The sequence below is a fragment of the Eleutherodactylus coqui genome, chromosome 12, assembly GCF_035609145.1.
Source record: "Eleutherodactylus coqui strain aEleCoq1 chromosome 12, aEleCoq1.hap1, whole genome shotgun sequence".
Taxonomy (NCBI): Eukaryota; Metazoa; Chordata; class Amphibia; order Anura; family Eleutherodactylidae; genus Eleutherodactylus; species Eleutherodactylus coqui.
In genome coordinates this window covers 74590216-74606298 of record NC_089848.1, presented here as the reverse complement: position 1 = coordinate 74606298, position 16083 = coordinate 74590216, and the positions used below count along the sequence as shown (strand labels likewise).

The 16083-nt window shown below is 43.2% G+C and overlaps 1 protein-coding gene across 1 annotated transcript; it reads right to left on the bottom strand.

Annotated features, from left to right (window-relative positions):
• Positions 1–11713: 11713 nt before the first annotated feature.
• LOC136586722 (cathelicidin-related antimicrobial peptide Bf-CRAMP-like) lies at positions 11714–15820 on the bottom strand. Its single transcript, XM_066584905.1, has 4 exons — positions 15587–15820; positions 14984–15079; positions 13185–13256; positions 11714–12132 (listed from the first exon to the last, which is right to left on the bottom strand). The coding sequence occupies exons 1-4, from the start codon at positions 15773–15775 to the stop codon at positions 12001–12003; spliced, it is 489 nt and encodes a 162-aa protein (XP_066441002.1). The 5' UTR covers positions 15776–15820; the 3' UTR covers positions 11714–12000.
• Positions 15821–16083: the final 263 nt, after the last annotated feature.

Here is a 16083-nt window from a genome sequence, read left to right as displayed (position 1 = left end):
CAACACTTAAATGTCTGGGGCTCTGTTCAGACGAACAAAACGCTGTACCTTTTCTTCCTTTAACTTCATAGCACGGGCAGACAAATATATGATTTATATTGCTGTGATTCCGGTTTATCAATCTGTTTTACTATCTCCAGACTCAGCCTCCAACCTGCTGCTTCTGTTGCTGCCCCTTTCCGGAAGGAATGAGAAGCATATATAGAACAATCAAGGCCTTGCGAAAAAAAAACCCCGCTGTAAATTGAAATTTTGACAAGAATAAACCGTTCTCATGATGCAATATAGTGGCCCAATGTATAATTCCGATATCTTGACAGACAGTGGACGGGACATATTACCACCTCTGATACTCGCCCAACAATAATCTTATGCCACTTACCCAACTGGTCCGTCTTGGATTGCTGTACCCAAATTTCAATGTGCTAAGAGAAACTAGTTTTCCCAGTCGTAGGGCCCACAGAAAATCTCAACGAAAAAAGCCAGGTGATATAAAGCTCCCTCATAAACATTGTGGCACATACCCTTTAACCCCTTTCAAGGCATACATTTACGTCCTGGATAGGGTTGCCACCCGGCCGGTAAACCACCAGCCTGGCTGGTATTTTTTTTTTCACCAGCCCTATTACAGGCCGTTTTTTTTCAGAGCCTGCAATGTCCCCTAGCGTGCTGCTAACTCCCGTCCAGCAGGGGAAACACAGACCTGAGAGCCGGCAGCTTCCAGGGCCTCTGATGATGTCATATCATGTGATACCCTGTGTAGGAGGAGTCAGGGATCACATGACCACGGGGACTAAGTAAATGTAGGACTCTGCAGCGGTGGTAGAACTCTGCAGCTGTGTGTGTGTGTGTGTGTCAGGATGAATGTAGTGGAGCTGTGTGTTTGTGTTGGGGCTGTGAGGTTCTGGATGGATGGATGGATTGAGTGAGTGAGTGGAGTTGTGTATGTGTGTGATATGTGGTAATCAGGATGGATGTAGTGGAACTGTGTGTATGATGTCTGGGGATTAGGATGGATGTAGCGGAGCTGTATGTGTGATGTCTGTGGATCAGGATGGATATAGCAGAGCTGTGTGTGTGATGTGTGTGGGGGTCAGGATGGATGTTCGGCTGGCGCTGCAATGACAGTGTCGGGACCCGAGGAGGAGAGTGAAGGAGCAGTACATGCGGTACAACGAGGTATGCACCATGTACTTCATGTAATCTTGTATGTTTAGGTGGTATATGTTATACCAGCTGTACATATAATTACATACAGGACATATCTAGGTTACATCAGGATCACTGTATACAGCGGGGTATATCTCCTGTATATAGTAATATGGACCATGCTGGGGTAACCTGAGTATCTCCTGTATATAATTATATATGTGTAGATTGTATGCGAGCGTCTGCAGTGTGTACTCTTGAGTAGATGATGTGTGAATCACGCTAAACATCATCTACTCGCGAGAACACACTGGACAGGATACAGCACATGTGCACAAATGCTGGACAGGATCCAGGAGCTAAAGGAGGAAAAAAATGCTGTGATAAGACACACCCCCGACACTCTCTTTTTTTACCATGGTGGTATTTTTTCGTGACAAAGGTGGCAACCCTAGTCCTGGAGCGTCGGTGTATGTATGAAGAGAGGATAAAATAATTCAAAAAAATTAAATGTCTTTGAAAAAAAGGAGTATAGTAAAAAAAATATATGCAAGTTTGGTATCGTTGTAATCGTATCGACCCATAAAATAAAGTTATCATGTTGTAGCTTGTGTGCCGTAGAGACAAGACGCACTGAAAGATGGAGCAATGTGTTTTTTTTTTCATTTTACTCAACTTTTTACAAGTTTTTCAGTACTTTATATGCTACAGTAAATGGCACCATTGAAAACTACAACTCGTCCTGCAAAAAACAAGCCCTCATACACCGACGTCGATGGATAAATAAAGGAGTTGCAATTTTTTTAAAGGGGGGAAGAAAAAATGAAAATGAAAAAAAAAAGGGGCAGCGTCATTAAGGGGTTAATCTAGTGCCCAGCCTATCCAACAATTGAAAAGAAAAGGGCCTTCATTTGTCTATTTGCGCCTTACCGCGTTTGAAACCTTTCAGGGCCTGGCTGACTTAAAAGTTTATTGTCACGTCCTTCAAGCCCCTCATTTTAAAGCCACATTGTGCCACCCATTGCATAGTCAATAAGAGAGTAGAACATGCTTGCGAACTTTCTGGGGCTAACCATGTAAAATTGTCCAAATAGTGTATAATCCACGGGATGCTCTCACGACCCACTCCAAAATTAACTGATGGCCTCATAGTATGCACAGGAAATCTAGTAACCCATAGGCAAACTCTGATGGGTAAAATATTACCTCTCCCAATAACACCTCAACAAACAAATGCTCTCAGGATGAATCGGGAAAAGCCTAAATTTTGATTCAATGTAGGTCTTCACTAGTAGTGCCCCCCAACTGTACATTTGCACTCAAGTAAGTTCCGCATCAAATGATAAATATGCCACAGCGCAAAGCTTTATGCCATCATTGACCAACGCACCTTTTGGATGTGATAAATGATGAATTAGCCAAAACTCATTTGGTTCCTATTTGGGGACTACACCCAAAGGTGAAACAACAAATTCCGTGAAAAAAGGTTCTCTGAAAGGCCCAAAAAATGCGACCCAAGAGCACCTCCTTTTTCAGCTTGTCCCTTAATACTGTATGTCCAAATGCAGAAGGGCAGACCGAAGATTTTTATTGGAACAAAGAATTCGATGCAGAGGGAATGGAACTCTAAAACTATCGTGTAAACCCAAATACAGAAATTGAGCCTTAAGTCTATCAAGGAACATATTTAGAAATGAAACCATCTCTGGGAGTTTCACCGGAGCTGTCCCTTTGGTCAATATTAGACGTTCCTTTCCCCTTTCTTTTTATAAAGCAACAGAATGCCTCATGGGATGTCCCATTACAGTGGGAACATATTTATTTAAATTTACAGTTCCCAGCAAACTTGCATTGGCCTTCATTAAATTGCCAACACAGGCCTGTCTTTTGCCCTTATGAGTGACTAGATTGCCTGGTGGCATAGGAACTTCTGACCAGGCCTTATGACCCAGGTTCCTCTTGAAAGGACTGCTCATATCTTACCGGGCCATCACCCTCAACCATAGGACAAAGTCCTTGTGATCCCATCTAATATTTGAGTGAACTGCTTTCCTTTGCTTCAACTGCTCATAATATTGCAACCAGGCCTAAATGGCCAATCGCCTGCCACTTGTTTCGACTGATGCGCCAGACCGCGAACAAAACCACTGCATGACCCCTTCCATCTTCTTCTTCTATCTGCTTTACAGACCAACTGGAATGTTCCTCGACCGGGACCTCACCATGGGAACTTAACGCTGGGCCAAATCCATCTTTTGCCTGATGAACGATACGCCCCACCCCCAACTCAGAATGGGGCCTACCAGCTGTCACTGAGCCAATTCATCTCCTCTGATTCCTTTCTCCGCTGGTAGGAATATAAGGGATACCCTGCCTGGAGGTCCCCAGTGGGGCTCCGTAGACACTGCATCGGGGCCTTGCTGTGTGACCGCCTTACCTGCACAAGAGGGGAAGTGATAGCCACGCTGGAGCCATGCAGAGCACCTGCAACCTGCAACACTCATCCCAATAAAGGGGGGAGGTTGGCTATCCTCACCTTAACTTCCCTCCAACCAATTTATAACCAATTCTAAACACCCCCACCCACCAACAGCTGCTATGACATAATATAATGCCCTGCAAACCCATCACCTTCTGTCTACCTGTATCTATGCTGCTTTCTTACTCAACCAATTTTTGAGTATATTTTAGGATGAGAGGGTAGGTCTTCTTAAGCTTCTCCTATCTTTCCTGCTCCCTAGTCCCCTCGCCTTAACCCCATAGTGCCCCTCCCATTGGTCCTCCCCCTAACCACCTTAACCCTTAATCTAAACTTAACCCTTATTGCTGGGGCTACTGTGGGGGGTCACTATTACTACTGCAACTACTGTGGGAGTCACTATTTTTGCTGGTACTACTGTGGGTGGGTCAGTTTTATTGCTGGGGTTACTGTGGGGGTCATTATTATTGCTGGGAATACTGTGAGGGGATAATAATTATCTTTGGGGCTACTGTGAGGGGTGACTATTATTGTTGGATCTACTGTGAGGGGTCAGTATTACTACTGGGGCTTCTGTGGGGAGTCACTATTATTGCTGGGGCTTTTGTGGGGGTAACTATTACTACTTGGGCTTCTGTGAGGGTCAAATTATTGTTGGTGCTGCAGCTCCCCAGCTGGTAATCACTCTGCAGTGCTGTGGGCCAGATGCACATTCTGGGGCTTCTGTGGGGGTCACTATCATTGCTGGGGCTGCTATGGCGGGTCATTATAATTGCTAGGCTATTGTTGGGGGTCACTATTATTGCTGGAGCTACTGTGGGGGTCGCTATTACTACTGGGGCTTTTGTGGGGGTCACTATTATTGCTGGATCCACTGTGAGGGGTCACTATTACTACAGAGGCCTCTGTGGGTGGTCATTTATATTTCTGGGGCTACTGTGGGGGGTCAGTAGTATTGATGGGGCTACTGTGTGGGTTAACTATTACTACTTGGGCTTCTGTGTGGGTCAAATTATTGCTGTTGCCACAGCTCCCCAACTAGTAATCACTCCACAGTGCTGCGGGCCAGATGCATATTCTGATGGCAGTGTGTGCATCCAGGATCTTTATCCCCTCCTCCCCTCACTTCTCCTCTTTGGTTCCACAAGAGAGGAGAGGAGGTGCTGCTGTGGGCGACACACTGTCGCTGGCAACAGCACTAATAGGAGCAGCGGTGGTGTGAAGACGAGGAAGGGATAAGTATATGGGGAGAGCGCTAATACTGTGAATGACATCACTGAGTGGCTTGATTAGCCAATCACAGTGCATGCTTTGCTGGAGGCGGGGTATTCAAAGCCCCACCACCAAGAAGAATCTCAGCTGTGAGATGGGGAGGATACAATTTGCCACTACGCTGCCGAAGACCATTGGGAGGCATCGGGACGCCGCGGACCAGGTGAGTATAGTTTTTTTTTAATGCAGGTTAGCTAGGTCTTATTTTGGGGGGAGGCCTTATATTACAGGCCGCCCCCGAAAACCAGGGTAGGTCTTATAATCAGGGTAAGTTCTTAATATTGCTTGGGTTACTATGGAGGTCACTACCATGTCTCCCCAAAAATAATACCTACCCTGATAATAAGTCCTACCCTGATTTTCAGGGTGACTTGAAATTTAAGCCCTACCTGAAAAAAAGCTTTAGCTACACCAGGGGAAAAAATGCAATACTCACCTCGCAGCCGGCATCTTTGTCCCCCCACAATGGTCCCCCTGGTGCTGTGTAATCTTCCCCACTGTCAGAGGATTCTCTTTCTTGTACACGGGACTTTGAATTCCCCCACCTCCAGCAAAGTGAGCACTGTGATTGGATCGAGCACCAGCCAATCACAGCTACGCTCGATCACTCACAGCCATTCCGTGAATGACATAATTGAATGGCTGTGATTGGTTCATCGAGCACCGGCTGTAATTGGCTGGTGTTCGATTCAATCATAGCGCTCACTTGCTGGAGCCAGGGGAATTCGAAGCCCTGTTTACCAAAGACAGAATCCTCTGACACTGTGGAGGATCACACAGCAGCCTGCCGCAGTGCTGTAGAGACCATCATGGGGGACACAGAGGCTGGCTGCAAGGTGAGTATATGCCCTCAACCTACCACCACCCCCCCAAAAAATAAGACACTGTGCCTCTTTTTGTGCAAAATTTAATATAAGACCTGTCTTATTTTTGGGGAAACACAGTATTACTGCAGTGGCTACTGTGTGTGGGGGGTCACTATTACACTGAGGCTTGTGTGGGAGTTCACCGTTATTGCTGGTGCTACTGTGGGAGTCACTAATATTGCTGGGGCTACTGGGGGGGGGGGGTCACTACTATTGCTGGGGCTTCTTGGGGGTCATTATTTTTGCTGGTGCTACTGTATGGTGTCACTATCACTACTGGGGCTTTTGTGGGTGGTCACTATTATAGCTGGGGCTACTGTGGGGGGATCATTATTATTGCTGGGGTTACTGTGGGGGGCTATTATTAATGCTGGGGCTTATTAAAGACGTTGTCCGATTACCTAAAGTGACTATATTTTCCCAGGGTCAAAGTGTGACAAAGGGGTGTGGTCAGGTGGCAGGGCTTATCACAAGCTATGATTTTACCTCCCACCAGCAGCACCACACCTGACCAGGCCACTGGAAACCGGAAGCACAACACAACCCTGCTACATGCACGTCACACACACAGCTCTGCTACATACATTCTTCATCCCATACAACAGGAATCACAAGCAGCACAGCAGAGTCCGGCACACACTGATCACCCCCTGGTCATATAACCCTGGACTCCTCCCACACAGATGACTGATGACATGACGGTGACATCATCACAGGTCTTATAAGCACAAGGCTGATGTTCGGCTAGGTGGTCATTAATATTCCATAGCAACTGAGGCCATGGGGGTTTGTAAGGGATGTAGTCCACCCGTAATCTGCAAAGGGATGAAAGACCTGTGATGACGTCACCGTCATGTGATCAGGGGCAGAGCATGTAACTCACTCCGGGACAGGTGATCGTTAGTATCTCCACAGGGATGAAGGACTTGTGATGACGTCACTGTCATGTAAACAGGGGCGGAGCATGTAACACACAGACGGAGTAGTGGTAATATACGATTATGGTGTAGTGGTATTATTTGGCCCTTATATAGTGTTATTATTGGTTATGTAGGTCTTTGTGTAATGGGTTTTGCTCAGTGACAGTATGGAGGTAATTACACATGCCAAGATGATTATAGTGTGTGTAATTTCTTTTTCTTCACTTCTGCAAAAAATATTTCTAGACATTTTATTAACATTTATTTCGACCCACCAGACGTCAAAATGTGATCTTTGGTATACTCAGTATAGCAAAGGATTATTCTATGTGCGTCTTAAACTGGAAAGCAATCTGTTAGATTGTGTTGAAAGATCAGCCTAGTAGTCATACAGCTGTGGCATGACGGGGGTCTTGCCAAGGCCTCTGGCTGCCATGGTTACCCATCAGCATTTGTGGGAGGCTATTGGAGACAAAGGGAGCTCCCTCCCTCTGTTTAACCACCTAGGTACCACAGTCACAATTGGCATCTATGCAGTTAAATCATAAGAATCAGAATTTTCCAGATCCAGGTCATCACATAAATGTATGTCATAGAAGCTAAAAACAAGCCAGTCTATAATATTAATTTACGTTATGTAGGCTTGATGAGTCTGAAATAATTGGTGACTTAATATATACCTCCAGTTCTAACATATTCTGTGCTTCATAGTAAGTTTGCTGTAGCAAGCTATGCACGGCACATAGGTTTTTCCACTCCTACCCCCTTCATGATTTAATAAACCCTGCCTACTTGTATTTGCTTCTTGTATTCGCTGCTGATTTGGGCCTGCCTACAACATGGGGCCACTTTTTGTAATTTTTTTCCAGGGGCACTTTGATTTTTCAATCTGCTCCTGGTTAGGCATAAGGCTTCTTATGTTAGTAACAGGGACATGGGGACATTGCTAGTTACTATATGCAAAGGGGTGGGCATTCAGATGCTGCTTGAAGCTGAATGGAGCAGGGCTATGCAAGGCAGCATGGGAAGTGTGGAAAAGGATGTACAGTCACTACCCTACATGCAGAATGGCTGCTTAGGACCGCCTATCTGCGAGTGGATTACAAACAGCAGTGCAGGAGAGAAATAGGAAAATCTTTGTGAAAAACTGAATAGATAGAGCTCAAAGTAGTGGCCAATGAAGATCTGGGTTACTCTTGAACATTTTTTGAGAACTCAGGTACGCTTTAACTGGTTCCTGGATGCTAAACATTAATACCATCCATATCTAGAATGATGGGGTCACGGTACAGGACGAAACTTCTTTTAGCTGATAAAGAGAAGTAATAGGCCTCATGCCCACGGCCAGGTCGGATTCCGCCAGCGAAATATCGCAGCAGAATCAGACCCGAGCCAGTGCGCGTGCGCAGTGCAGCGCATGATGCCCCAGCGCTGGGCTGTGACGCGAATTCCTGCAATACTTCCGCAGTTCCCACTGGGCTGAATTTCACGGGACGGACGGCTTCCATTGATTGCAATAGAAAGCCGTCCATGCAATTTTACGCAGAGAATAGAAGATGCTGCCGCCAGCAGAAAATCACAGTTGATTTACGCTTTTGGGCATGGGAGAATCGTTTACCACAGCATGTCTATGGACGGACATTGCTGCAAAATTTGTGGCGGGTGTCTGCAATAATCCGTCCGTGGGCGTTCGGCCATAAATAAGGTCTCATGAATCTATGAAGATCACTGATTATAAGAAGAGTCTCTGGATATACAGGACTAACAATTTATATCAAAAACATTTTCCAAAAAATAGAATAAATCAGGCGTTTTCCCTTTAAATTTAAGCTATTTATTATATTACTATATGTCCGTTGTAATATGCAGAGCAGAAACGTATCATTAGGGCATCAAGACAGGAAAAAACAACTTTACTTATACCACATCACTAGTGCAACTTCCATAATCCGTTCCGGGAGAATTACATGTGATTTCCCCATCACTTCCTGTGTGCACTCAACGAACTGTACATCAACAGTAGCACAAATCAAAACCTCTTATTTCCCTTATTTCTATGTTGAGAGACATTCTGTAAGGTAATGGAGTAGTCAGAGACCAAAGCAAAATATACAACAGCCTCCCTACCATGTGACATAATACTGGACTCCAGACTCCTTATAGTCACAAGGTGTGGGGTAGTAGAACTTAGTGGTAATAATAGTATAGTGGCCTATAGTGGGCACTACATAATGCTCAATGTGCTAATGTTTTTTTGTTGGTGTATATGCCTTTAAACGTTTTTAAAGGGCTGCAGTGGATGCCGAGGAGAGAAAGAGCAGAGGCCGATGCAGATTACTGAGGAGCTGCAGAGCTGGAATAAGAGAGTGCTAGGACTCTGACAGGCAGGTGCAACAATTTGCAAACACCAGAGTGTGACTTTAATTGGAAGAAGGGGATGCTATAGAAAGGACTAAGGGCTGCTGTAGACAAGTGTATGTTGGAATCAGAGGTGCTACACAACCAGCCTGGGACCAGTAAAGGCAATACAGGAGCCCTGCACTTCATGTTGTAAGTGAGACCGGCCTCATTATATGCTAAAATAGTGTGCACACTGGAAGTGAATTTTCAGGCACTAAGCAGGTCTGCTGACAGTGTAACAAGACAGGCCCGCCAGGTGACAAGAAAGTATTTTTGTTTTTTGTTGCCTGAGCGCAGTAAACCGCAGTACTTGTTCTAATATACTGTTCCGAGAGTTCAGTTTATCGGATCTGCTGTGTGTTAATTCTTGCAAATGTCTCATACGAAGAGTGAAATATTGTTATCTTCAGGTAACGCATTACATACCAGTTGTAGAAGCTAGTTAGTCAGACAGGATTACGCAGCGGCACTGTGGCAGTGATTTCCCAGATTGTTTCCTAAACTGCAAAAACTGTTTCTCCTTCAGTTATTTGACTCAAAATAAAAGTTTCCAGTTTTGTAACTCCATCATCTACATCGTATTCTGTATCCTGTGTCACATCCCACCACCCACAACAGTAGAGGAAGTAATCCACACATAATATATACCCCCAGAATAAGTTTTCTTGTAGGTGCTCTCCTTCCTGTTACAGGAGGCAAAAGATGTTTGGGTGTGAATGATTTTTAAAAAATTGCTGCAAGTGTGTTAAAACAATAAAAGCCGCTGTACTCCTCTATTCGTTCCCCTAGCAATCCACAACTGCAGCTTCCATGGTCCTCTCTGCATTTGTTTACACACGACTACCACCTGACGCAGCAGCCAACTTTTTGAGCTTTTCGTGTAAAAGAGTCTTTACCTTCACTTACTTTCATCTTTTCTTCTCCTTCTCTTGATCAAAAGTATAATCATCAGCCCTCATCCTCATTGTCACCATCTTCATTATCCTTATCAATACCCTCCATATTTACCATCAACATTCCTCCCCTCATCATGGCTGTCATCCATACCTCCTATCTTTTTGGACAGTCAAAGAGGGACACTTAGAGCTCCCACCCACTGGCGTTTTTTTCTCCACTGCGATGCGACTCTAAAGTTAAAGTCTCGCATCGCAGTGCGAGAAAAACGCTGGCAGATACCCAAAAATCACTGGGATATCGCTGCAACATCGCCAGTCTTTTCAATGGGGCCAGCGGCAGCAGCGCTAGCCCCATTGAAAAGATATGGAGAATGCCGCGAACTTCTGCTGTGACAGCTGTGGCAGAAGTCCGCGGCATGCTAGCCCATTGCTTTCAATGGGATCGGCACTGCTGCCGATGCCATTGAAAGCAGTGGTTTCTGACAAGCCCCGCAGAATGATTATCAGAGAAGGGGTTTAAATATAAGCATTTCGCCGATAATCATCAAAAAGTGGTAAAAAAAATAATAAAAAAGTTACTCACCTCTCCTGCTGTCAGCCGCGTCCTCTGGCTGGCTCCCCGGCACTGCTGTCCAGCACTTTCAGCAGCACTAAGATATTACTATTCATAAATGAATAGCTAAGAGCTATCTGCCATTGGCTGAGCACTCAGCCAATAGCTAAGCACTAGCTGCTATTGGCTGAGCCCTCAGCCAATCCGCACAGCCCTTTCAGGAGGCGGGGATTTTTAAATCCCCGTCTGCTGAAAGAGCTCAGTAGCAGTGCCAGGGAGCCATCCGGAGGACGCGGCTGACAGCAGGAGAGGTGAGTAACTTTTTTATTATTTTTTTAACCACTTTTTGATGATTATCGGGGAAGGGCTTATATTTCAAGCCTTTCTCCGATAATCCTTCTGCGGGGCTTGTCAGAAACTACTGCTTTCAATGGGATCGGCAGCAGTGCCGATCCCATTGAAAGCAATGGGATAGCATGCCACGGACTTCTGCCACAGCTGTGACAGCTGTGACAGAAGATTCCTTCATCCCCGCTGTCCCTGCGGGGATGAAGGAAACTCCTGCCACAGCTGTCACAGCTGTGGCAGAAGTCCGCTGCATTCTCCATATCTTTTCAATGGGGCTAGCGCTGCTGCCGCTGGCCCCATTGAAAAGACTTGTGATGTCGCAGCGATTTTCTCGCACTGCTCTGCGAGAGTTTTCACTTACTCTCGCAGCGCAGTGGAGAAAAAAACGCCAGTGGGTGGGAGCCCTTATGGTTCACTGTGAGATAAGATCAATTTTTCTGTCTATATTTAAACGTTTGAATGCTTTTGATGTAAATAGCTCAAAAATCATCAGAACATAGAAATGTTAACCCTTTCTAATCCACTGTCTGACGTCTGAAGACATTATGATTTAAGGCTGTACAGCTCCGATGTTGAAAGATGTCCATTGGGGATCTCTTACTGTATATTGCCAACCTCTCTGCTGTCGGAGCCTATCCATTGTGTAACCTCATGCGGTACTGCCTATAGCCAGCATATAGCGCAGTTGTATAACGACGGAAAAAGAGTAAGCCCCCTAGGAAGACCAGAATCCAAATTGGATTAGAAAGGGTTAATGATACGAATTGCAACATATGATGTAATAATATGCAAACTGCTGTCTCTGATACAGTTAGGAACCATACAGATAGTTTAAAGAGCAACATAGTAAGTTTATTAATGCAAATCTATTTCAAAGTACAAAAGGAGGGACATTTAAGGGCCAAAGAGGGACTTGGGTCAAAAATAGGGACTGTACCTCCCACAGACAACCGCTGCAGAGTGACAGTTGGAGAGATGAAAGAGAAGTAGTGAATAATCGCTGCTACATTGTATCATCTCATGTCTCTTAATGACAAGCAAAGCCGGATCACATAGAAATAAAAGATTTGCCATAAGCCTCAATCTCAGATCACGTTCTACAGATGACTTCAGATCTTCACACATTGATGAGGCCAGGTAGCTTCTGGTCGTTAGACGGCCTGCCGATAAGAGTATAACGTCCGGTTAGCCAGGGCGGGCAGAGTCTCCCCCTGCATGGTCTTCTTGAAGACCTCTTCACTCGAACACCCTGGAGGGCACAGAATAAGACTGATTCAGTTCACATTGTTAATTACCCATATATAATAGTCAATCTTAACCCCTTAACACCACAGCCAGTTTTGACCACCATTGCACAACCACATTTTTCTAATCTGACGTGTTTCTTTATGTGATAAGTTTGGAATCCTCTTACTTATCCAAGTGATTCTCAGACTGTTTTTTGTGACACATTGTACTTTGATAGTGATGAATTTTGGTTGATATTTTTTGTTTATTGTAAAAGAAAAACCAAAATTTTTCATTTTCACGATGGCCAATAAGAGAAAGAGCACCACATAATTTGCTACCAAATTCTCCTGATTACAGAAGTGCCCCACACGTTGGCATACACTGCAGTTTGGGCACACAGCAGGGCTCAGATGGGAAGGAGGTCTGATTTTGCTGGAATACTTTTCCCATACCATGTAATATTTGCACAGCCATTGAGGTATCTATTACAGTGGAACCCCCAAAAGTGACCCCATTTTGAAGACTGTACCCATCGGGGTAATTTCTAGAAGTTTTGTTTAGGGTTTTACTGATACATTAACTTATAAAGTATTATGTAAACTGTGTGGAGTTCGGGACATAATAAATATTTGGAGGGAGGATGGAAAAAAATCATCAGTTCCATCATGGTTGCAGGTTACGTTTTTATGGCATCCACTGCACGGTGTAAGTGATTTCCTACTTTTATTCTGCAGGTCAGCATGATTACAACAGATTTATAGAGGTTGTTTCTGTTTGACTGCTTTAGAACAACAACATCATTTTTCATCATCATATGCAAAGAGACAAAACTTTTTACTTTCACATATGTGAAAAAATAAAAAAGACCTAAAAAGTAAAGAGGGACGAGAGGTGAGCAATAGGAAGAAAAGAGGAAGAGGGGCAGCAACAAGAAAAGACAATCTTAGTGTTCTGTCGTCTACTGAGTGTTCAGATTCCTCCACAGAAAGGAGTTTAGGAATAGTGAGTTATGGAGGAGAATCTCTTTAGTTAGGACTGACCCACATAACATCATCTTCATGGTTGTGTTACCTTGGTCAGGCTGATGCAGTTTATGTCCTCAGGATCCTCAGCATCCAGATCCAGATTACAAATTTTCACATCCTGCAAAATCAAGATAAAGAAATCACTGCTGCAATGAGGAACCGATAATCAACTACTGAAATTAAAACAAATCACATAATATTTTACAGACATTAATATGATGTAATCTGATTGTCGCACGAGTATTTCTTAGGCTGCCTGTCCACGGGCGTTATTAAATTGCATTCCCTGCGGCGATAAACCGGACGTGGGAAATGCAATGCACGCTTTCCATAGTATTGCTATGGAAAGCGCAGCCCCCCAGCCCACGAGCGGAGAATCATAGCGTTACTCCGCTCTCGGCTGACTAATCGCAGCATGCTGCGAATTGACGTGATTCTCAACGGTCAGCCTATCTGTCTGTCGGCTCCCTTACTCATCGAAATATCTTTACAGTAGTTACATACTTGTGCATACTGAGCAGTATTATAGTAGTTATATTCTTGTTCATAGGGGGCAGTATTATAGTAGTTCTATTCTTGTACATAGGTGGCAGTATTATAGTAGTTCTATTCTTGTACATAGGGGGCAGTATTATAGTAGTTATATTCTTGTACATAGGGGGCAGTATTATAGTAGTTATATTCTTGTACATAGGGGGCAGTATTATAGTAGTTATATTCTTGTACATAGGGGGCAGTATAATAGTAGTTATATTCTTGTACATAGGGGGCAGTTTTATAGTAGTTATATTTTTTGGACATAGGGGCAGTATTATAGTAATTATATTCTTGTACATAGGGGAGCAGTATTATAGTAGTTATATTCTTATACATAGCAGGCAGTATTATAGTAGTTATATTATTGTACATAGGAGGCAGTATTATAGTAATTATATTCTTGTACATAGGGAGCAGTATTATAGTAGTTATATTCTTATACATAGCAGGCAGTATTATAGTAGTTATATTATTGTACATAGGAGGCAGTATTATAGTAATTATATTCTTGTACATGGGGGGCAGTATTATAGCAGTTATATTCTTGTACATAGCGGACAGTATTATAGTAGTTATATTCTTGTACATAAGGGCAGTATTATAGTAGTTATATTCTTGTACATAGGAGTAGTATTATAGTAGTTATATTCTTGTACACAGGAGACAGTAGTATAGTAGTTATATTTTTGTACATAGGAGGCAGTATTATAGCAGTTATATTCTTGTACATAGAGGCAGTATTATAGTAGTTATATTCTTGTACATAGGGGCAGTATTATAGTAGTTATATTCTTGTACATAGGAGTAGTATTATAGTAGTTATATTCTTGTACACAGGAGACAGTATTATAGTAGTTATATTCTTGTACATAGGGGGCAGTATTATAGTAGTTATATTCTTGTATAAAGGGGGCAGTATTATGGTAGTTATATTCTTGTACATAGCAGGCAGTATTATAGTAGTTATATTCTTGTACATAGCAGGCAGTATTATAGTAGTTATATTATTGTACATAGGGGCAGTATTATAGTAGTTATATTCTTGTACATAGGAGGTAGTATTATAGTAGTTATATTCTTGTACATAGCAGGCAGTATTATAGTAGTTATATTATTGTACATAGGGGCAGTATTATAGTAGTTGTATTCATCTGAATTAGATATTTAAAGTACTTATCATCTTTCCTTTTCTTCTTACATACAGTAGTTTATCTCTCAGGAAGGAGTCAGCACAGAAGAAAATACCCAGGATTAACAGCGATTCTTGTATTTATGATGCACATTTGCTGCAGTGTGTCGGGTACTTACTCCGTCTGGCTTGAAATCACATTGAGATAAATCAGCATCCTCAGATTTCAGGCACTCCGTCTCTTTAATGATGTAGCCTCTGTTGTTTTCATCCTCCTGTCATTAGAAGAGTGATAAACATATAAATTATCCACTTCACATTGATAGACTTTGTTAGTCATACTCTTTACCTGGTGAAGAGAACACCGAAGCCTCAAGAGCTTCCAATTACAATGTATTCCACTACTCAGCAAGACTTCATCCTTATGCCTTCTAGTTTTCTCGAGTAGCATTTATAGAAGAAAATAAGAGCGAATACGTAGGATGAATGTCAACTAAGCTTGTAAATCCTCATCTTTACTGATTGTTTTTGCAACTTATACTTCAATCACACTCAAAGCTGCATTTATGCTTTTTCTAGTTTTCTGATTCCAGGGGTTAGTACATTGTGCTCAAGCAACATATACCCAGAGCTAAACTTTCTCTTGTCCTCCCAGCAGCAATCAGCAGATTTCCTTGGATGTGAATGGAACATAAATAGAGCTTTTTGTGCAGTTATCTAATATACATTATAAGGCTTAAATGAAATGCATTCTGAGTAAGATCCCATTCTACATACTTTACCTCTAGTGGAGTAGCGGAGGGCTGGTCCAGGGATTTATACAAGTATATGACCCCTTCCCTCTGGTTGTAGAGGTTGATGATGTCTGTTATACGGCTTTCATCCTGGACCTCAGGCTCTGCAGCACCAGAGAGACAGCCATGTAATGTGACCGCAAAGAAGAACAGCAGAGACAGCTTCCAGCTCCTCATCTTGGCTTCTCTTAGAGGGAATGTCCTCTCCCCGCTCTATAACCCTCTTTTATTGTGCTTCTACTTCTCCATTCTGTATTTCTACATGAATGGGAAATTCTTAGTGTTTTAGGATGCCGCTGTCATTTTTGCCTGTTGTCTCATACGTGACTCATAACTTGTGATTTCACTAAATTTCAACATGGAGCTACCTATCCAGAACATACAGTAAATGCTATGATCTAATTAATACATTTCTCAATTTCGGATTATTCTATTCGCTCTCATTCGCTGCAGGGACATCCTCCCGGCTTCCCTGTGGATTCATC

Bases quoted from the DNA above. Each gene is read 5' to 3' on its own strand.
- LOC136586722 (XM_066584905.1), bottom strand. From the start codon at position 15,775: ATGAGGAGCTGGAAGCTGTCTCTGCTGTTCTTCTTTGCGGTCACATTA. The intron at 15,080-15,586 runs GTAAAGTATGTA...TTCTAATGACAG, and splicing joins CCTCCGCTACTCCACTAGAG to GAGGATGAAAACAACAGAGG. The intron at 12,133-13,184 runs GTAACACAACCA...TGTGCCCTCCAG, and splicing joins ACTGCATCAGCCTGACCAAG to GGTGTTCGAGTGAAGAGGTC.